Source organism: Rosa chinensis, chromosome 5 (genome assembly GCF_002994745.2).
Source record: "Rosa chinensis cultivar Old Blush chromosome 5, RchiOBHm-V2, whole genome shotgun sequence".
NCBI lineage: Eukaryota > Viridiplantae > Streptophyta > Magnoliopsida > Rosales > Rosaceae > Rosa > Rosa chinensis.
In genome coordinates, this window is record NC_037092.1 from 8074535 (window position 1) to 8098179 (window position 23645).

The following is a 23645-nucleotide window of genomic DNA, read 5'->3' on the forward strand; positions in this document are numbered from 1 at the left end:
AGAATTAGTTATTCTAAAGTTGGTAATACCGAAAACCGAAATACCGAATTTGGTAGATATAATTAAAAATCGAAAATTTTGGTTGGTAATTGGTAGCTCAGTTTTGAAACCGAAAGCTTTGGTTTTGAAGTTGGTAATACATATAACCGATTCGAACCGACCGAGTGACAGCCCTACTTAAAAGAAAGGGGGGCTTAAAAAACCCCCCAAACGCAGCCAATCAAAATTGAGTAAATTGGGAAGAGGACAAAACAAAGTCCAACCTCAGAGGTCCACCGCTTTCCCATGGTTTCTGACTTTCCCCAACCAGTTCGGACTTTGCTTGCCAAAGCATTTTACTGTTTATGGATGTTTACATTGTCTGACAAGTACATTGTAACCAGTCTTGCACTACTTCTTTCACTAGTACTACTGCCCAAAAGCTTCAATCTTTATTCTCCAGTCTTCATCATCATGCTACCCAGAAGCAAAAGCCGCTTGCTTTTTATATTGCTCACTTTGTTAAGCTGCTTATTCAGCTTGGTGAGATCTCAGACTCAGCAAGTTCCCCAAGATGAAAGTAAGACCCAGTTCCTTGTTCTATTGCTTAAACCCTTTGTTTGGTTTATGAGAAAATATGGGATTTATTGGGCTAAATTTGGATTCTTGGGTATCAGCACAGAGCTTTACAGGCACCCACTTAGTTTTTCTTCATTTTTCTTAAGAATAAATAGTTTTTGTTTCTGTTCTCATTTGGCCATTTACTTGTGCATAAAGCTCTGGTCCTTTGGAATTAGTTCTCACGTAAAGCTATCTGTAATGGTAATTGGTGTGTAGCATCTGATAGGCTTCACTTTTTTGTAGGGGCTCTATTACTTTGAGCATCAGTTTTTTGATTTTGTTATATATTGGTTTAACATGTTTTGCTTTCATGTGCTGCCCAAGTGTCAAAATTAACTTGGTTTGCCTCCATTCCCTCTTCAATCTATGTACTTATAATGTCATGTGGTTTGAATGTGGATAGTCGATGCTCTGGAAGAAATTACTCGTACACTGGGTGCTAAGTATTGGAAATTTAATGGTGGTTCTTGCCAAATTGAAATGGTTGGGGTAACTACGGAGCCGCCAAAGGATGCTGAGAGTAGCATTGAATGTCAATGCAACAGCACTGTCTGTCACGTCGTAAAGCTGTACACTTCTCTCATCTTATTGCTAGATGCTTTTACATGTCAATAAATGATTATACATCAAGATATGGGTTGGTATTTTGAGATTAACTGTCTAGGAATAAAATAACGATTGAGGATGTTATACTTGATTGATATCTCTACTTCATAGGGTAAACTATACTGACCTTTGATGGGTTTAAGTGAAGTACACTACCTCCTTGCATTGCCAGAAATTACCTTGACATTCCTTATCTACTAGGTGCTAGAAGTTGTCAGCTAAAACTGATCTAATGGTAGGTGCCGAGGTGGTTTGGCATTGGACGTAGAAGTTCTCAGCTAATGTTAAATTTCTGATGGTTTTCACCTTAATCTATTGTAGGTTAGTATAGTTGCCCATATTATTACCGTACATAAGAAGGTTTTTCTCACAAAGAGAACAGAATTGTAAATGAACACCACAATCATTAATTTCAAAGCAATCTCTGTTATTATCATTCTGCTTTCTTGTTAATATTGTTCTCTGCTTAGTACCTGAATTCATATGTTTCAATCTGACAGAGGCCTCAAGAGGTTTAGTCTACCTGGCACGCTTCCACCTCAACTGGCGAAACTACCATACCTTAGAGAAATGTAAGAGCATTTATATAGCTCAAGACTTGAAAAATGATGTCTGATGACATTTCTGAAATAGTTATTTTTTGCTAAATGCCTTCCAACTTTTTTCATCTTTGTGCAGTGATTTGGTTTACAATTATCTTAGTGGTACAATACCAGCAGAATGGGGTTCAATGCAGTTAACTTCAATGTGAGCTCTCTCAATGTTTCTGATCATATATTTTGAGTTGATTTTTCTTGTTCTACCAATTAATTAGAAGGCCTGTGCAGCTTTCTTCTTGTAAATCGCTTATCAGGGGAGATTCCAGTGGAGCTGGCAAATATTACCACTCTCAGATACCTGTGAGTTTTATGAATTTTTCTCAGTTATTGACCTTGTAGATTGGGTCGTTTACTGTCAAAATCATCTATTTCTAGTATCAACAATCTTTCTTTTGTTTTAAAATAATCAGGAGTCTTGAAGCAAATCAATTCTCTGGAGTTGTTCCTCCTCAGCTTGGGAGTTTAATCAACTTGGAAAGTCTGTAAGGAACATTTTTCTTTCTGGGGAACTTTGAGTCTTGACTTTTCAATACTCTGTTACCATTGCGGAAGGATGAATGATAGGTAAAAGTTGTTGTTGCTTTGGTATTGTAATTTCAGGATATTGTCCTCCAATTATTTGACTGGAAACATACCAAAGACATTCGCTGGGCTAAGAAATCTAACAGACCTGTAAGTTTTTACTGCATTTGCTTTTCTTATAATGCGCAAAAGTGGTTTACATACCAAAATAATACCATTTTATTGTCCAATCAGTAGGATAAATGATAACAGCTTCAATGGGACTATACCTGATTTTATACAGAATTGGAAACAACTCAATAGATTGTAAGATCTTTTCTTCTGATGCAATTTTCACCTGTCTTTAAGGCTATCTTTTTTTCTTTATAGGTGACCCTATGATTTCAAACTTATTTCTTATGTCTAATTTATACATTATTTGGATTTGAAGAGAAATACATGGGAGTGGGCTTCGTGGACCTATCCCGTCAAACATATCTCTCCTGAGTAATTTAGCTGAGTTGTAAGTAAACGGCCTTTTCAATTTTGTTTAGGATTCCTTTCCTTTTTTTCTTCTCTTTAATGAACTAATCCTTTCTTTTTCCTATTGTGGTGTCAAATCTATATAGGAGGATTAGTGATTTAAATGGAATAGAGCAGGATTTTCCTATGTTGAAAAACATGCCTGGCCTAGTCAGATTGTAAGTCTAGTATTTGTATTCTCAGATATGGTGAACATGTTTTCTTATATTTGATAAGGGTTTGTTAATACGACTCCGTTATGTATTTTAGGATTCTGAGAAACTGTAACATTTCTGGAGAGATCCCTCCGTACCTATGGACCCTGCAGAAACTGGAAATGCTGTAAGTAAAGCTTGCGAAGATAATTATTGATTGCATGTGATGTTGATGACCGTAAATGTACGTTGATTATATTTTTGTATGGTGATAGGGATCTGAGTTTTAACAAGTTGATAGGAGAAATTCCAACCACAATCAGCTTAAAGCGTTTGAAATTCCTGTAAGTAGAAATTCTTGCTTGATTCACTTATAAACTGCAAGGTCCATTGCATGTGGCTTTTTCCCTTAAAAGTTTCTGGAAAATGCTGAGACATGTTTCTGGGGAAGGGACAAAAGTGCTGTGACACACATATGGGCACACAAATGCACCTACATAAGTTTCGGATATTTTGATTTTTATAGCTCAAACAATGGTCATACAAAATAAAAAAAATGCAAGCTTACTATTTAGGTTTGGTGTCTGCTTAGCTTTTGATTTTTGTTTTATTGTATAATTTAGTACTAACTTTGACATAACACTCTAAAATCAGATGCTGCTTTCTGTAGATTCTTAACTGGCAACTCCTTGATTGGAAGTGTACCGGACTCAATCTTCATAGATGGAAGCAATGTGTATGTGTCGTCATTTTGGATGCTTCATATTATTCCTTTTTCTCTATTCATATATGCAATTTACTTTCTCATGTGTATATTATTACTCACTGGAATTCTAGGACATCATCACTTCTACCTTGTGTCCTTTCTTTAAAAAGAGAGTAACCTTTACTATTTATGCTTTTATGCAGTGATCTTTCGTACAATAACTTCACATGGCAAGGCCCTGAGCAACCTGCTTGTCAGGAGAACAAGTCAGAATACTCTCTAGTGAATAGTTTTGTAATTTTTGCTGGTTTATATCGATTTAACTGAGTTATTTGACCACTTTTCCTGTTATTAGGAATCTAAACCTGAACTTGTTTCGAAGCTCTTCATCAGAGACTGACTTGTAAGATACTATTTCTGTCTACCTGAGTTTGTTTCTGTTCTTTCCATTGTAAGTAAAGATGTTCAATATCTGTATGGTGTACAATCGTTGCTAAGTTATTTCACTCGCTCGTCACAGAAGGAGAGGTCTTCCGTGCTTGAAGAATTTGATTTGTCCTCGTTGTAAGCATATATTCTAATTGGTTTGAATTTTTCTTTTTGTTCAAATTGGCTCGAATGTCGTGCAATGCTCTACAAGCAAAACTAGTTATAAAATGATAACCGATAAACATTGTACACCCCAAAAAGTAAATACTTCTGATTTTAAAGTCTTTCTTGCAAAAACAATCAATTCTGGCTCAATTAAGTTAATTCAGAGATAGATGTTTTGAAATTAATCGTACATACATAAATTCTAACTGTTGTTATTTCATTACTCTATTACCCATAGTCGAGTACTTGAGTTCAGATGGCTCTCACTTATTATTCTTTTTGATATATTATGCCAGATTCAACTTGTTTGCATGTAAATTGTGGTGGGAATGACATTACCGTCAAAGAAAATAAAGAAAGCATTTTGTATCTAGGAGATGGAGGAGTTGAAGGTGGCACTGCAAAGTATTTCATCAAGGATGATCACTATTGGGGATTTAGTAGCACCGGAGACTTCTTGGATGACTATGATTTCCAAAATACACGTTACTCCGTATCTCTGGCATCTTTGAATCACTCTGAATTATATAAAACGGCACGCAGAGCTCCAATTTCAATCACTTATTTTCATTATTGCTTAGAAAATGGTGACTATACTCTAAATCTGCACTTTGCAGAGATACAGTTTACAAATAACCAAACATTTACAAGTCTTGGGAGGCGCATATTTGATATCTATATTCAGGTAGCTAGTTACATTGTTTAAAATGTTTCCTTAAAGGAGTAAAGTGATTTAATGTTGAGAACTTTGTCTCAGGATAAACTATGGTGGAAGGACTTCAATATTGAAGATCAGGCCAAGTTGGCTGAAACTCCAGTAGTAATACAACATAATATCAGTGTGACGAATAATGTCTTAGAGATCCGATTCTATTTTGCGGGTAAAGGGACAACCAGAATTCCTGACAGAGGAGTTTATGGTCCCCTTGTCTCTGCTATTTCAGTGAAGTCTGGTGAGTCATTCAACTGCTTACCATGCATGTAAAGAAATGAATTTGCTTTTAATCCTTGTATGATAGTTTTGTATGAAGACTCTAGTGAACCCTTCTCAACCTCTTTTACAATTTGCTTATCAGGTTTTCCATTATTAGTCCATGATTCTCCTATTATCTTATTCTTGTAAGCTAACTTATAGGTACACTGGCAGATTCCAAACCTTGCTCAAGTGGTGGAAATAAGGGAACTACTCAAATTGTCATTGGGGTTGTAGTAGGAGCACTATGCCTAGTCGTTCTTGTTTTAGGAATCCTATGGTGGAGAGGCAACTTACCTGGAAAACTGGGCAGACAGAAAGGTACTTGATCATTTGAAATGTCCCATCTTTGGATTCATGAAGTCCTACTGAACATTTCCACAAGTAATGAAATGAAAGAGAAAACAGAATTTAACAATTGCACTTCTTGAGTACTCAATCAAGAAGTTATATTGATTTCATTACACTAATTGGCTTACTCTTCCTTTTTTGTGCCCCCATGGTGACAGATGGAAAAGAATCGGATTCCCAGATGGGGAGTTTCACCTTAAAACAACTACAAGCTGCCACTAACGACTTTGATTACAATAACAAAATTGGAGAAGGTGGTTTTGGTCCTGTCTACAAGGTACTTTGGTTATCTATTCATTGACCTTCTCTCTCTCTCTCTCTCTCTATTATAGATCTCCCTTTTTGCATTGGCATACGTAATTTTGAATAAGAGTTTTGATACAGGGTCAATTGCCTGATGGTACGGTGATAGCAGTGAAGCAGCTTTCCTCTAAATCAAGGCAAGGAAATCGTGAATTTTTAAATGAGATGGGCATGATATCTTGTTTACAACACCCGAATCTTGTGAAACTTCATGGATGCTGTATCGAAGAAGGTCAATTATTGCTGGTCTATGAGTACTTGGACAACAATAACCTTGCTCGAGCTTTGTTTGGTGAGTACTAGTTTATGCTGAGGAACAATAATTTTTTTTTTTTTTTTTTAAATACAAGAATACAAAAGTGAATTAAAATGCAACTGATCAATAACCTTGAGTGTAAAGCCTTGAGTTGTATTCGTTTCTAGTTTTCTGTGTTTTGGTTTCTTTCGATGTACTCTCTTGAGTACTACTATTTTGGAAATTTGTTTGCCCTGTTTATTTCTAGAAAGATAAAAAAAAAAAAAAAAATCAAACTAACATCATTTTCTTGAATATTATGTAGGTCGAGACACTCAGATCAAAATGGACTGGCCAACAAGGCGTAAGATTTGTATTGGGATAGCAAGAGGACTTGCTTTTCTTCATGAAGAATCCGTATTAAAAATTGTTCACCGAGACATCAAAGCAACTAATGTGCTGCTTGATGTGGACTTAAACCCTAAAATATCCGACTTTGGACTAGCAAAGCTTGATGAAGAGGAGAAGACACACATAAGCACTCGAGTTGCCGGGACCGTGTCAGTTTCCCTGTCCTGTTTAAAATTGACTTGCTGTTTTGACATGCTTACCATATTCTGCCTAAGTTTGCAAATTTTTTGTTATAGCTGAGTAACAAATCTTGGCATCTTGATTTGCAGAGGGTATATGGCACCGGAATATGCACTATGGGGTCACCTGACCTACAAATCAGATGTTTACAGTTTTGGAGTAGTGGCCCTGGAACTTATTAGTGGGAAGAACAACAATGCGTATATGCCAAGTGATGATTGTGTTTGTCTTTTAGATTGGGTACTCTTACCAGTTCCATATGCTGATTATATATTGCATTAAGGTTGTTATCATTGTTGGTATTTCAGAGTGGAACTGCAATAAACATGTGCAGGTTTGTCATTTGCAACAATCTGGAAAGTTGTTGGAACTAGTCGATGAGAAGTTAGGGTCCGAGTTTGACAAAAAGGAAGCAGAGATCATGGTCAAAGTAGCTCTGATATGCACAAACGCCTCTGCTTCACTTAGGCCTATCATGTCTGAGGTGGTCAAAATGCTTGAAGGACAAAAAGACGTTCCCGACGTGATCCCAGAACCGAGTAGCTATAGGGAAGATTTGAGGTTCAAGGTCATGAGAGACCTCCATCACAAGAGGGGAACTGACAGTTCAACCATGAGCCAAAACAAATGACAGTCCAAACATTCTGCTCCATCTCTACCATTTCTGGCATTGATTCCTATGAAATCAACCCAGAATCAATCCCCCCTTCGCAGAGGTGAGAATTCTATAGTAAATGTATCTGCAGGGTAGCAGTTCCATTGCCATACTGATTTCTCTATCTGTAAATATGTACCTTTTCGGTTTTATGATTTTATCATTTGCTTATTCTTTTAGGGATTAGAGAATACCTACTCTACTTCGATTTATTTCGATGTTGATGCAGTCGGAAAAGATCACCTAGATTTACAAGCAATAAACCTAAAACAAAGGTTCTGGAGTCCACCAGAGATTAACGAGATAAATCTCAATTTGATTGATAATATGATAAAAGATAGTTCTGCAGCAGTTTAAGGTTGCTTATATATAAGAAAAGAAATCCTAGGGCGACTAACAATGAAACCCTAAAGCCCACGAGTAAAAATAAAACAAACTCAAAAAAAACTAAGAAACCGAAAATTCGAAAAAACAGTAAATTGCAGTTTTGAGGCCCTAAATGACCTCGAAAGCCTGAAAAATCCCACACATCATAGCTTAGTTACGAGTTTTGTTCCTGGCGCGATTCCCTTTCCGGAAAGCTATGGCGCGCTCCAATCGGACACCAAGCTATGGCGTAGCTACTAGAGTACTAGTAACTTTCGTTTTCCTCATTTTGCACGATCAAACTACTCTTCGAATTGGGCTGTCATCCATTCTGCATGAGATGTATACAAATTGATGGTTCTATTTGAACCCCAAAGTTGACATTGTTATTCGATATACAGGGGTTGTTGATCAATTGACACTTGGAAAGCCCTGATGTTTGACTCCATAGCAAATGATACCTAACAGTAGTGAAGAATAATGAGGTTCCCTATTTGTAGTAAGCTCTGGTAGTGATTTGAATACAAGACTATAGCAAGATAAAAGTGGAAGGTGAATTTGAATGGTAAGATCACTAATGTATAAAGCAAACTAGAAATGGAAATTTGGTTGGCTTGAGATGTGAATCCAAGACTAAAGCAAACAAGTTAAACAAGTGCATCTCCGACGCCTAGGCCTACGATGTCTGAGGTGGTCAACATGCTTGAAGGACGAACAGCAGTGCCGAACATGACCCTGGAAGCAAGTCCCTATACCAAAGATTTGAGGTTCAACACCATGAGGAGCGTCCATTGTTAAAGGAATAGGCAGAGTTTAAGTGAAAGCCAGCCTCAGAGTTTGCCAACTACCAAAACATTTCGCTCTTGCCTACTTCAAGGTATGACTAGAGAGTTGGAACAGCTTAGGATCAAAATCCTCTTGACAATAAATTGATATAGTTGTAGCAGCCCAATTAATTATGTAGTGAACATACACATATATCCACACCATTTCCCTCAAAATCAAGGCTTGCTTAGGAAGGGTTGAGACGTCTCATTCTTTTGTGATTTTTTTTTTCATGAAAAAGGACATTTGCTAGTCAAGGCATGTTACAAACTGGGCCAAATTTCAAAACCCCTCGAAATCCTTGAGTTCATACTAGTGATTTCTTCTCGTAAGGTCGTGCCTAAACAAAGCAAGCTAGTCACTCAAATCTCCTTTGAAGTTTAAACTGAACAACAAATATTGGTTATACATGTCAAGTGATGACTTGGAGCAATTCTCTTCTTTTATTTGGGTTTTAGTCGTGGCTCTTCTTTGTAACTTTTTGGAGAAAAAGAAAAGAAAAGAAAAGAAAAGAAATACAACTATAGTCGACTTGATTATTCAAAGTAGACATCAACCCATTCAAAGTAGAAGTTGTCTTCATTATTCCACGTGTTGGACTGTTGGCTTGATTATTCTTAATTAGCTAACTTGATCAAAGAAAAGTGATTTATTATAGACGAAGTAAAACTTGCTTTGTAATGCCATTGAATTCTTGTTTTGATTCGAGCTCCTAGACGTCGACCTAAGTTTGAATAATGAAATGCCGTTGGCATGCACATGAAAACTGAGAAAAGATGGTGCCAATGATCTATAAAGCTAGCGTGGAAATTAGTTGAAGAGTTTATGTGAGGTTGTTGACAAACAAATATAGCCAAGTTGCAAATATCTATCTTAAATGGACATTAGTTTAGTTTAATTCTTAACTACAATCAATCTTATCAAACAAGAATACATCAGTTAATAAGAGCTAGGCCCCTCTTCATCAACAAAATGGAGTGAACACTACATTTTTCTATTTTTATTTGTTTTTTTGTTTTTCAGTTATGTGGAAATGGAGTGATAATCTTAGGTAGAAATAGATATCGAGATGTTGAGATTGAGTCACATTGAAACTAACCTATTCAGAAAATGTTCATACACTTAACATGATGCTCGGATGTATGACGATTGATGTTGTTAAAGCTGAAACAATAGAAAATGACCAAAATCTACCACGTATCAAGTTTTCTTACTGTTGGATCAGCAATCAGTATCTCATAAAACATTGCAAAATACTCCCATCTTATTAAGTCCCATCTTGCGTCTAAAATTATAAGCTTATTGGTTAGTTAAACAAACTAACAAAGCCTGAAAGCAAAATAGTCATAAATCATAATAATATTTGGCGGCATGAAATTGAGCAAACTGTACGGTGCCCGGCCATCAGGTGATTCGGGTCCATGGGGCCGTCGTACCCTTTACTGTCATTTTCTGGGTTCTGCATGCAAAATCCCAGCTCCTCGGAACTATATAATAATAATCCAAACAAGACTCACATGTCTATTTTGTATTTTTGTATCCTATCTTCAAATTTATTCATTAATTATTTACTTATTTATCATCGGAACCATGTTCACTCATTTTCACAAAATCATAGCTAATTATATAAACAATTTAACCTTGTTTATTTATTTAAACCCTGAAAATATACATATTTTATGAGCAAACTACAGCAATCAGAATTGAATAAATTAGGAAGAGGACAAAACATAGTCCAACCTAAGACGTCCACGGCTTTCCTCAGTCACCCCCATGGTCGTTTTCACCAAATAGTTCAGAGTTCAAACTTCAAACGTTGCTTGTCTGACTAGTACATTGTAAATCAGCATCTAGAAGATAACACATTCCCCCTACCAGTCCTGCACTACTTATTTCACTACTGCCCAAAAGCTTCAATCTTTATTCTCCAGAGTCTTCATCATCATGCTACCCAGAAGCAAAAGCCGCTTGCTTTTTATATTACTTACTTTGTTAAGCTGCTTATTCAGCTTGTTGAGATTTGCCGAGTCTGAAGTTCCCCAAGATGAAAGTAAGACCCAGTTCCTTGTTCTATTGATTAAACCCTTTGTTCGGTTGATGAGAAAATGTAGGATTTATTGGGCTAAATTTGGGTTCTTGGGTACCAGCACAGAGCTGTACACACACCCACTTAGTTTTTCTTCGTTTTTCTTAAGGATCAATAGTTTTTGTTTCTTTTCTGGGTAGAATTTCTCATTTGGCCATTTACTTGTGCATAAAGTTCTGGTTCTTTGGAATTGGTTTCATAAATTCTCATTTAAAGGTATCTGTAATGGTAAATTGGTGTGTAGCAACCGAATTCTGATAAAGCCTTCACTGTCTTGAGGGGCTCTCTTACTTGGGGCATCAGTTTTTTGATTTTGTTTTACATTGGTTCAACATGTTTTGCTTTCATGTGCTCCATAAGTGTCAAAATTAAAGTATTAAACTTGGTTTGCTTCCATTCCCTCTTCAATATACTTATTCATCATGTGATGTGGTTTGAATGTGGATAGTTGATGCTCTGGAAGAAATTACTCGCACACTGGGTGCTAAGTATTGGAAGTTTAATGGTGGTTCTTGCAAAATTGAAATGGTTGGGGTAACGACGGAGCCACCAAAGGATGCTGATAGTGGCATTGAATGTGAAGGCAACAGCACTGTCCGTCGCGTCGTAAAGCTGTATACTTCTCTCATCTTATTGCTAGATGCTTTTATATTTCAATACATGATTATACATCAGGATACAGGTTGGTATTTTGATATTAACTTTACCAGGAAAAAAAAAGATTGAGGTTGTTATACCTGATTGATATCTATACTGCATAAGGTTAACTATACTGACCTCTGATGGGGTTAAGTGAAGTACACTACCTCCTTGCATTGCGAGAACTTACCTTGACCTTCCTTATCTACTAGGTGCTAGAAGTTCTCAGCTAAACTGATCTAATGGTAGGTGCCAAGGTGGTTTGGCATTGGAGGTAGAAGTTGAATTTTCTGATGATTTTCACCTTAATCTATTGGAGGTTAGCATAGTTACCAATATTATTACCGTACAAAAGAAGGATTTTCTCACAAAGAGAAGATAATTGTAAATGAACACCACAATCATTAATTTCAAAGCAATCTCTGTTATTATCATTCTGCTTTCTTGTTAATATTGTTCTCTGATTAGTACTTGAATTCATATATTTTAATCTGACAGGGTCCTCAAGAGGTTTAGTCTACCTGGCACGCTTCCACCTCAACTGGTGAAACTACATTACCTTAGAGAAATGTAAGATCATTTATATAGTTCAAGCTTTAAAAATGATGTCTGATGACATTTCTAAAACAGTTATTTTTTTCTGATTGCCCTCCAACATTTTTCATCTTGTGCAGTGATTTGGCTTACAATTATCTTAGTGGTACAATACCAGCAGAATGGGGTTCAATGCAGTTAACTTCAATGTGAGCTTCTCTCAATTTTGTTGATCATATATTTTGAGTTGATTGTTCTTGTTCTACCAATTAATTAGAAGGCCTGTGCAGCTCTCTTCTTGTAAATCGCTTATCAGGGGAGATTCCAGTGGAGCTGACAAATATTACCACTCTCACATACCTGTGAGTTTTATGATTTTTCTCAGTTATTGATCATGTAGATTGGGTCGTCTACTGTCATCATCTGTTTCTAGTATCAACAATCTTTCTTTTGTTTTAAAATAATCAGGAGTCTTGAAGCAAATCAATTCTCTGGAGTTGTTCCTCCTCAGCTTGGGAGTTTAATCAACTTGGAAAGTCTGTAAGGAACATTTTTCTTTCTGGGGAACTTTGAGTCTTGACTTTTCAATACTCTGTTACCATTGCGGAAGGATGAATGATAGGTAAAAGTTGTTGTTGCTTTGGTATTGTAATTTCAGGATATTGTCCTCCAATTATTTGATTGGAAACATACCAAAGACATTCGCTGGGCTAAGAAATCTAACAGACTTGTAAGTTTTTACTGCATTTGCTTTTCTTATAATGCGCAAAAGTGGTTTACATGCCAAAATAATACCATTTTATTGTCCAATGCAGTAGGATAAATGATAACAACTTCAATGGGACTATACCTGATTTTATACAGAATTGGAAACAACTCAACAGATTGTAAGATCTTTTCTTCTGATGCAATTTTCACCTGTCTTTAAGGCTATCGTTTTTTTCTTTATAGGTGACCCTATGATTTCAAACTTATTTCTTATGTTTAATTTATACATTATTTGGATTTGAAGAGAAATACATGGGAGTGGGCTTCGTGGACCTATCCCGTCAAACATATCTCTCCTGAGTAATTTAGAAGAGTTGTAAGTAAAAGGCCTTTTCAATTTTGTTTAGGATTCCTTTTTCCTTTTTTTTAGTGAACTAATCCTTTCTTTTTCTTATTGTGGTGTCATAATCTATATAGGAGGATTAGTGATATAAATGGAACAGAGCAGGATTTTCCTATGTTGAAAAACATGGCTGGCCTAGTCAAATTGTAAGTCTAGTATTTGTATTATCGGATATGGTGAACATGTTTTTTTTATATTTGATAAGGGTTTGTTAATACAACTCCGTTATGTATTTTAGGATACTGAGAAACTGTAACATTTCTGGAGAGATCCCTCCTTACCTATGGACACTGCAGAAACTGGAAATGCTGTAAGTAAAGCTTGTGAAGATAATATATTGATTACGTGTGATGTTGATGACCGTAAATGGACGTTGATTATATTTTTGTATGGTTATAGGGATCTGAGTTTTAACAAGTTGATAGGAGAAATTCCAACCACAATCAGCTTAGAGCGTTTGAGATTCCTGTAAGTAGAAATTTTTGCTTGATTCACTTATAAACTGCAAGGTCCATTGCATGTGGTTTTTTCCTTAAAAGTTTCTGGAAAATGGGGAAGGGACAAAAGTGCTGTGTCACACATATGGGCACACAAATGCACCTAAATAAGTTTTTGGATATTTTGATGTTATAGCTCAAACAATGGTCATACAAAATCAAAAAAATGTAAGCTTACTATTTAGGTTTGGTGTCTGCTTAGCTTTTGATTTTTGTTTTATTGTATAATTTAGTAATTTAGTACTAACTTTGACATAACACTCTAAAATCAGATGCTGCTTTCTGTAGATTCTTAACAGGCAACTCTCTGAGTGGAAGTGTACCAGACTCAATCTTCATAGATGGAAGCAATGTGTATGTGTCGTCATTTTGGATGCTTCATATTATTCCTTTTTCTCTATTCATATATGCAATTTACTTTCTCATGTGTATATTATTACTCACTGGAATTCTAGGATATCATCACTTCTACCTTGTATCCTTTCTTTAAAAAGAGAGTAACCTTTACTATTTATGCTTTTATGCAGTGATCTTTCATACAATAACTTCACATGGCAAGGCCCTGAGCAACCTGCTTGTCTGGAGAACAAGTCAGAATACTCTCTAGTGAATTGTTATGTAATTTTGCTGGTTTTTATCAATTTAACTGAGTTATTTGACCACTTTTCCTGTTATTAGGAATCTAAACCTGAACTTGTTTCGAAGCTCTTCATCAGAGACCAACTTGTAAGATACTATTTCTCTCTACCTGAGTTTGTTTCTGTTCTTTCCATTGTAAGTAAAGATGTTCAATATCTGTATGGTGTACAATCGTTGCTAACATATTTCACTCGCTCGTCACAGAAGGAGAGGTCTTCCGTGCTTGAAGAATTTGATTTGTCCTCGTTGTAAGCATATATTCTAATTGGCTTGAATTTTTCTTTTTGTTCAAATTGGCTAGAATGTCGTGCAATGCCCTACAAGCAAAACTAGCTATAAAATGGTAACCGATAAAGATTGTACACCCCAAAAAGTAAATACTTCTTATTTTAAAGTCTTTCTGGCAAAAACAACCAATTCTGGCTCAAATAAGTTAATTCAGAGATAAATGTTGTGAAATTAATCGTACATACATAAATTCTAACCGTTGTTTTTTCATTACTCGATTACCCAAAGTTGAGTTCAGATGCTCTCACTTATTATTCTTTTTGCTATATTATGCCAGATTCAACTTGTTTGCATGTAAATTGTGGTGGGAATGACATTACCGTCAAAGAAAATAAAGAAAGCATTTTGTATCTAGGAGATGGAGGAGTTGAAGGTGGCACTGCAGAGTATTTCTTCAACGATGATCACGATTGGGGATTTAGTAGCACTGGAGACTTCTTGGATGACTATGATTTCCAAAATACACGTTACTCTGTATCTCTGGCATCTTTGAATCACTCTGAATTATATAGAACGGCACGCAGAGCTCCTATTTCAATCACTTATTTTCATTATTGCTTAGAAAATGGTGACTATACTCTAATTCTGCACTTTGCAGAGATACAGTTTACAAATAACCAAACGTTTACAAGTCTTGGGAGGCGCATATTTGATATCTATATTCAGGTAGCTAGTTGCATTGTTAAAATTGTTTCTTTAAGGAGTAAAGAGATTTATTGTTGAGAACTTTGTCTCAGGATAAACTATGGTGTAAGGACTTCAATATTGAAGATCAGGCCAAGTTGGCTCAAACTCCAGTAGTAAAACAACATAATATCAGTGTGACAAATAATGTCTTAGAGATCCGATTCTATTTTGCGGGTAAAGGGACAACCAGGATTCCTGACAGTGGAGTTTACGGCCCCCTTGTCTCTGCAATTTCAGTGAAGTCTAGTGAGTCATTCAACTGCTTACAATGCATGTAAAGAAATGAATTTGCTTTTAATCCTTGTATGATAGTTTTGTATGTAGGCTCTAGTGAACCCTTCTCAACCTCTTTTACAATTTGCTGATCAGGTTTTCCATTATGAGTCATGATTCTCCTATTATCTTATTCTTGTAAGCTAACTTATAGTTCCACTGGCAGATTCCAAACCTTGCTCAAGTGGTGGAAATAAGGGAACTACTCAAATTGTCATTGGGGTTGTAATAGGAGCACTATGCCTAGTATTTCTTGTTTTAGGAATCGTATGGTGGAGAGGCAACTTACCAGGAAAACTGGGCAGAAAGAAAGGTACTTGATCATTTGAAATGTTCCATATTGAGATTCATGGAGTCCTTCCACTAGTAGTGAAATGAAAGGGAAAACAGAATTTAACAATTGCACTTCTTGAGTTCTCAAGCAAGAAGTTATATTGATTACATGACACTAATTGGCTTACTCCATTTTTTGTGCCTCCATGGTGACAGATGGAAAAGAATCTGATACCCAGATGGGGAATTTCACCTTAAAACAACTACAAGCTGCCACAAACGACTTTGATTACAGTAACAAAATTGGAGAAGGTGGTTTTGGTCCTGTGTACAAGGTACTTTGGTTATGTATACATTGACCTTTTTGTTCTATTATAGATCTCCCTTTTTGCATTGGCATACATAATTCTGAATAGGAGTTGTGATACAGGGTCAATTGCCTGATGGTACGGTGATAGCAGTGAAGCAGCTTTCCTCTAAATCAAGGCAAGGAAATCGTGAATTTTTAAATGAGATGGGCATGATATCTTGTTTACAACACCCGAATCTTGTGAAACTTCATGGATGCTGTATCGAAGGAGGTCAGTTATTGCTGGTCTACGAGTACTTGGAGAACAATAACCTTGCTCGAGCTTTGTTTGGTGAGTATTAGTTTATGCTGTTAGTTTTTAAACTGTATAAGTACAAAAGTGAATTAAGATGCAACTGATCAATAACCTAAAGTGTAAAGCCTTGAGTTGTATACGTTTCTGGTTTTCTGTATTTTGGTTTCTTTCTGTGTACTCTCTAAGTACTTGAGTTTTGTTTTATTTTGGAAATTTGTTGGCCTGTTTATTTCTAGAAAGAAAGAAAGAAAAGAAAAAAAAAAGGTCAAACTAAGCATCATTTTCTTGAATGTTTTGTAGGTCGAGACACTCAGATCAAAATGGACTGGCCAACAAGGCGTAAGATTTGTATTGGGATAGCAAGAGGACTTGCTTTTCTTCATGAAGAATCTGTACTAAAAATTGTTCACCGGGACATCAAAGCAACTAATGTGCTGCTTGATGTGGACTTAAACCCTAAAATATCTGACTTTGGACTAGCAAAGCTTGATGAAGAGGAGAAGACGCACATAAGCACCCGAGTTGCTGGGACCATGTCAGTTTCCCTGTCCTTATTTAAATTGACTTGTTGCTGTTTTACCATGCTTACCATAATGTCTAGCTAAGTTGACAATTTTTTTATAGCTGAGTAACAAATTTTGTCATCTTGATTTGCAGAGGGTACATGGCACCGGAATATGCACTATGGGGTCACCTCACCTACAAAGCAGATGTTTACAGTTTTGGAGTAGTGGCTCTGGAACTTATTAGTGGGAAGAACAACAATGCTTATATACCGAGTGATGATTGCGTTTGTCTTCTAGATTGGGTACTTTTACCATTTCCATATGCTGATTATATATTGCATTATGGTTGTTATCATTGTTAGTAAGTAATTCAGAGTGCAACTGCAATAAACATGTGCAGGCTTGTCATTTGCAACAATCTGGAAATTTGTTGGAGCTAGTTGATGAGAAGTTAGGGTCCGAGTTTGACAAAAAGGAAGCAGAGATCATGATCAAAGTAGCTCTGATATGTACAAACGCCTCTGCTTCACTTAGGCCTAGCATGTCTGAGGTGGTCAAAATGCTTGAAGGACAAATAGCCGTTCCGGACGTGATCCCTGAACCGAGTAGCTACCGGGAGGATTTGAGGTTTAAGGCCATGAGAGACCTCCATCGGCAGAGGGAAACTGACAGTTCAACTATGAGCCAAACACAAATGACAGTCCAAACATTCTGCTCCACCTCTAGCACATCTGGCATTGACTCCTGTGAAATCAACCCAGAATCCGTACCCCCTTCCGAGAAGTGAGAATTCTATAGTAAATGTATCTGCAGAGTAGCAGTTCCATTTCCATAGTAATTTCTTTCTGTATATATGTTCCCTCTTGGTTCTGTTATTTGGTTATTCTTTTAGGGATTAGAGAATACTTATTACCGGCCTTCTCTCCTTCGATTGGTTCGATGTATACAGCTTGATGGTTCTATAAAGTTGACATTGCTATTTGATATACAGGGGTTGTTGATCAATTGACAGCCCTGATGTTTGACTCCATAGCAAACGATACCTAGGAATAGTGAATAATGAGGTTCCGTATTTGTTGTAAGCTCTGCTAGTGTTGCCTACATTGAACACCAAGTTACTGTGGGTCAGTGAATGGGCTTCATGTAAGCCTAATATTCGGTTGGGCCAACCACGTTGTAGTATTTTCTCTTTTCATCAGATATAGAATGTTTCATGGATTTGAAATGTGAACCGGAAAGTTCTAGAGATCTTTTTCTCAAGAGGGAACTTCTGATCGAGTTTTCTGTTTTGCTCTTGCCTGGTTTGAAGGCTGAAGAGGTTGATGTGTTATTCAATACACTAAAGCTTGCATTAGAGGACAAGAAAGGTTTATCCTGAGAGAAGCTATACAAAACTACAAAAGTCTTTCGATAGTTCTTAGGCATGGTGATGGTTGTCTTGAACGTACGGAATCCCTAAGATTTTATTCTACTTGTGATGAAGCGCGGCCTCAATGCCCTTCAGCGAAACAACATAGGCTTGAGTGCTTGTTAGGGATGGCAATGGGGAGGGTTGGGTAAGGGGATTAAATTACCATCCTCATACCCGACTTCATTCCTCATCCCCTTACCCACCCCAATCCCCGTAATAAGAAACTGGGGATTCCCCGTCCTAGTCCCTATTGGGGATTAGGTCCCTGTACCCGCTCCAATCCCCGTTAACAATATTACTAATTTATTATATAAAAATTCATACAAATAATTATTGATTGTAAAGTATGAAGTTAAAATCAAACATCAACATAAAATAAATTCTTTATTTCAATCAAACAAAAACAAATATAAGTCTCGCTTAAAAAAGAACAATAAAAGTCTGCATTCGACAAAAAAATTCCACAATCAACTGCTTAGTGTAACCTAACAACTTACTCATTCACTCCAACACGGTGAATTGAATAATATCAAAAATATATTGACAGAATTTAAATATTGACAAAAAGATGAAGTTTACATAGATATATATTTATAAATAATATCAAATATACATATATATATATATATATATATATATATATTAGATAATTCTTATTGGGTGGGTATGGGGATGGGGATCAAAATATCATCCCCACCCCGTACCCGATTTCAGAATTCTAATATTGGGGATCCCCATCCCTGTTACCCGATTTTCCCCAAATTTATCCCCATTATGGTCGAATACCCGATAGGTACCCTACCCTATGGGGATTATTGCCATCCCTAGTGCTTGTACTTTGTGGAAAGATCTCACATTAGAAAAGTGACAAATAAAATATAACTTATAAGTGAATGTATCTCACCCAATTGGACCGAGGCCTTTTGTGATTAAAACCCAACACCTAACGGGTGGAAGTTGGGACAGTATCGGTACAATGGTAGACCACGGGCCACGCTTGTCGCTGTTTAACATGGTATCAGAGCGGGTCCTTCTCCAATTGCGTCTCCACGTAGGCATGTATCATGAGCCCAAATTGGGGTTCCTTGTATTGCCATCGAAATTACCAAGTGTCCAATGTGGGCTTTGGATCTCACATTGGAAAAGTGACAAATAAAATATAACTTATAAGTGGGTGGATCTCACCTAATTGGACCGAGACATTTTGTGATTAAAACCCAACATCTAACGGGTGGTTAAGTTGGGACAGTATCGGTACAATGGTGGATCGCGGGCTACGCTTGTCGCTGTTTAACAGGCACCACACTTCTCTCCTGGAAGACATAATTCTTGCACTTAATAACACAAAGTACAAGAATGATATTCTTGTCCAAATTTGCTATGCTTCTGGGAACGAGAACCTGCATAAGTTTTTTAAGGTGGCCGGTAGCTGAAGGCCTGGATAGCAATATGATGAGTGCTACGTTTTATGGGTTAGCTCGTTTGACTCTTGAGTTTCCTGACCTTGTTTCAACTGCCACCAGAGCGAAGAGATTAAAGCTACTTTAGGTTTCTTGGAGATCTTGGTGGTTGATTCACCATCTGTAGTGTTGCAATTGCATGCAAAAAGCATTTGTGGAAGACGTGCTGATTTGTCATAAGCATAGTAATACCCATTCCAAAGTCACGGTCAAGAACCTCCTAGCAATGCTTGTTGAGAAATGTTGGGATACTATTTTGGCTGTCATGACCCACGAGCACACGGAACTGCTTGCCAACATAAGAACGATGGAGGAGCATACTATATTGGGTTCTGATTCTCGCTTCCACAGAGGGATCATATGGAGATATTTCCCGATTCAGATGAAGATACTGTTGATGCCAAAACAGTCTCATCACGAATCAAGAGTGAAGACTGAAGATCTCAACTTGTAACACAGAATTTGGAAAATTCTATAATACATACTTGTATGTCATACATACATTTACAAATATGACAATAAATTTATTGTTAGAATGGTAACGTGAGTCATATTTTGTGTAATCTAAGTTCTATTAATATGATTATACCACCTACGACATTGTTACAAGTTTTTTAACAAATTCATTATCAATGTTGTAGTTTTTGTTTAATTATATGGAAACAGTGTAAATGAATACGGTAACTTTATTCTCAATGTTGTAATTTTTATTTAATTATATGGAAATAGTGTAAATGAATAAAATAACTTTATTCTCAATGTATAATTTTTGTTTAAGTAGATGTAAAATAAGTGTATGATAAACATTATAGTACCTGCAGTACTTCCATTATCTATTGTGAAGTTACCATACCTAACAGACAACACTCACATAATTTTTTAGTTGTATATTCTGAAATTTACAGTGATTTACCATATGCCTTCTCAGGTAAGGATATCCATACCTTAGCTAAGGAACAAATTTCCATATTTTGATCACTTTTCGATCGTATATTCACATCTTAACCGTTCAGTTTTTAGGTCCTAATGTATAGATTATTTCTGCAAATTTTCAGCTAAATTGATGATCGTTAAGGTATCGAACTTGATTAAATCAATGAACAATACCGAATCTGTCCAACTCGAACCGTTTGTGTTCATAACTATAACTTGCAATTTGAATGCCTTGACGATCATTACTTTAGCTGAAAATTTGTAGAAGTAATCTATACATTATGACTTAAAAACTGAACGGTTAAGATGTGAATATGCGATAAAAAAGTGGTTAAAATATAGAAATCCGTTCCATAAGCTAAGGTAAGGAACTAAGAATATCCTTAGCAGAGAAGGCCTATATATAAAGGCCTGCTCACCTAAGGGGCAGTTTTTAAAGGTCTGTGAGGGACAAGTAAATCTGACGGCTGAAAATGAATGCACAGTTTTAAGTTATTATAATTTCTACTTTTATATTTAATACATGTGATTAAGATGCATTTGTCCCTCACAGTTCCTTAGGTGAGCAAATATGTATATATATATATATATATATATATATATATATATATATATATATACAGGCCCGTTCCAAAGCGGACGTCCGCACTTTGCTGAAATGGGGACGGTGACGCAGCGGAGGCGTTTCAGGCGGCGACGGCGGCGCGCGGCTTGCAGGAGGGAGGCATCTCGAACGGTTCTGGGCAGTGTTCGTGTTCGAGGTCGGAGGAGGTCGGGGTTGCAGGTTCTGGGCAGCTCTGCAACGATGTCGCCGGTGACTCCACCGACTACAGACCTCTCCGCCCGACCCCTGGCGTCCTTCTGGTAACCCCCGCCGCTCTGTTGAGCCCCGAACCGAGCTGCAGCATCGCCGTTCGCACTTTAGCGAAAGTGCGGACGTCCTCTTTAGAACAGCTCTGTGTGTGTGTGTGTGTGTGTGTGTGTGTGTGTGTGTGTGTGTGTGTGTGTGTGTGTGTGTGTGTGTGTGTGTACAGGTCCTTTCCAAAGTGGACGTTCACACTTTGCTAAAGTGCGGAAGGCGTTCCAGGCGGTGACTGCGGCTCAGGGCTTGGCGGACGGTTCTGGGCAGCGTTCGAGGTCGGAGTTGCAGGTTTCTGGGCAGCGCTGCAACCATGTCGCCGGCGACTCCACCGACTACAGATCGGTCCGTCCGACCCCTGGCATCCGTCCGGCAAGCCCCGCCTCTCCATCGCGCCCCAAGCCGAGCTGCAGCGTCGACGTCCGCACTTTAACAACAGTGCGGACGTCCTCTTTGGAACCGCTTCGTGTGTGTGTGTGTGTATATATATATATATACATACGGATTTGCTCACCTAAGAGACTGTGAGGGACAAATGCATCTTAACCACATGTATTAAATATAAAAGTAGAAATTATAATAACTTAAAACTGTGTGTGTGTGTGTGTGTGTATATATATATACAACCCCCTTCCAATGAGGGATCCCTATTTTTTGCCAACTTGAGGGATAGGCTCCCAACCCTTGGATCTGTTTTAATAAGGCTCGACTGCTGAGATTAAGTCCAGCATTTTCACTCTTTTTCTAAGCCTCCAACTCGTGAACTCGGGTCCGTTCTCAAATTCCCAATTTCTTCTCTTCCTCTCTCTCTCTCTCTCTCTCTCTCTCTCTCTCTCTCTCTCGCTCAGATAATTCACTCGATTTGCATGTCAAGCATATCTCTTGCATAAACTTCTCTAGAAATCAGGTGGGTTTTCAATTCAATTGCAGCAATTTCCAAGGAAATAGTCCATCAATCCAGAGCAATCCCACCGCCATTGATTGGAAGAGATGTTGTCGGAGCTGCATGGATAGAGTCCTGGAAGACTCTTGCTTTTCTATTTCAAGCTATCTAGTTATATAAACATGCATAGCCTATGTTTGTGCCCTACCCTCTTATTTGTTCCTAAAGTGTATATCTTCTCTCTTTGTTTTTGTTGATATGATGTTGGGCTATGCAAATTGAAGTTCAAAAACAATAGCTATAATCTCTTTCTTACTGATTGAATAGAAAATTGAAGTTCACATACTTGCATTTTGGTTTAGTCTAATCTGCGTGTTTGCTTGTATACAGATTGAAACTTTCACATAAGGGTTTTTGTACTGGTGCAGCTGCTAAAGTTTCCAGCTCCAATGGTATTTTGTTTATTGAATTTGTACTTGTTATTTTGTTTCATGGATTTTAGCTATTGGTTGTTGGACTGGAAGTTAGTGTTCTATACTACACATTAGTAAGCTGCAAGAATTGTAATATTGTTTCGTGGTTGGGGATTTGATAGTTCTTTTTAAACTGCAGATCATGTGGGGCAGCATAAATCTTCAAATAAAAGCTAACCTTATGACATTGCTATTGTTGGATGTGGCCCTTGCTTGTTCCTTGGATAGGTTGTCTTTTGTGTATGTTTTCGTCACTTTGGTTATTTTGTGTGTTGTGTAGTTTATTGTGTTAGATTTGGCAGGCAAGTTGTTCTAATAATCTAGTTGTATTTTAGCTTGAGAGTGATGTTTACTGATTGTACAAGGAATGACTCATATATATATCAAATTATTGCAATTTTGTAACACCTTAAAGTAGTCAAATTGTCTAATAATAACTTATCACTCCTATGTCTGATGTAAAAGTTTTGAGATTACTGTCAGCCCAGAATTTGAGTACTTTGTAATGCAAAGTTTGTGCTTTCTTAGTCTAATCCAAAATTACATGTTGGAATAATTGGGTACTCTGTATTGAATCCTTAAAGCAGGTGAGACTTCGGCAAATCCTTTTCATGCGTGCTCAAGAGGATGGAGAAGCCAGGCCAAAGACCTTAGCTCAGTGATCAAGCATGCACATGTCGGTGATGAAGGCAGGGACACCCCTTACCATTGATGTTGTCACTATCAGTTTTCCTATTTGTTGTATCAATACAATTCATGTTTCTTTATTGTGCAATTTTAGTCTCTTGCTGGCCTCAAAATGGCTATTAATGCTCATTATCAAATGTTACTCTGTAGTTGAGATTGGAAAGTAATTGGTGTTCTGAACTGGTGTATGTATTTTAAAAACTTATGAGAATGTATATG

General features: G+C 37.1%; 1 protein-coding gene and 1 long non-coding RNA gene across 3 annotated transcripts; both read left to right on the top strand.

The window, feature by feature from the left end:
• Positions 1-245: 245 nt before the first annotated feature.
• LOC112203048 lies at positions 246-17998 on the top strand. The gene is made up of 48 exons (XM_040505700.1): positions 246-559; positions 1004-1169; positions 1707-1778; positions 1885-1953; positions 2034-2105; positions 2216-2287; positions 2406-2477; positions 2562-2633; positions 2758-2829; positions 2936-3007; positions 3099-3170; positions 3259-3327; positions 3654-3719; positions 3893-3955; positions 4045-4092; positions 4210-4253; positions 4580-4968; positions 5041-5236; positions 5431-5577; positions 5766-5884; positions 5992-6202; positions 6471-6705; positions 6826-6976; positions 7071-7361; positions 10437-10632; positions 11117-11282; positions 11806-11877; positions 11982-12050; positions 12132-12203; positions 12310-12381; positions 12500-12571; positions 12657-12728; positions 12854-12925; positions 13027-13098; positions 13191-13262; positions 13352-13420; positions 13738-13803; positions 13977-14039; positions 14128-14175; positions 14293-14336; positions 14654-15042; positions 15114-15309; positions 15503-15649; positions 15826-15944; positions 16040-16250; positions 16515-16749; positions 16872-17022; positions 17121-17998. Exons 1-48 carry the CDS (start codon positions 286-288, stop codon positions 17505-17507), a joined length of 6246 nt encoding a protein of 2081 aa, XP_040361634.1. The 5' UTR covers positions 246-285; the 3' UTR covers positions 17508-17998.
• A 4147-nt stretch (positions 17999-22145) lies between these two features.
• LOC121049025 lies at positions 22146-23645 on the top strand. Of its 2 annotated transcripts, XR_005799151.1 has the most exons (4): positions 22146-22290; positions 22657-22718; positions 22879-22979; positions 23324-23645. It is a non-coding gene; the product is annotated as an uncharacterized LOC121049025 (long non-coding RNA). The 2 variants fall into 2 exon arrangements; XR_005799150.1 differs by having other exon boundaries at positions 22146-22718.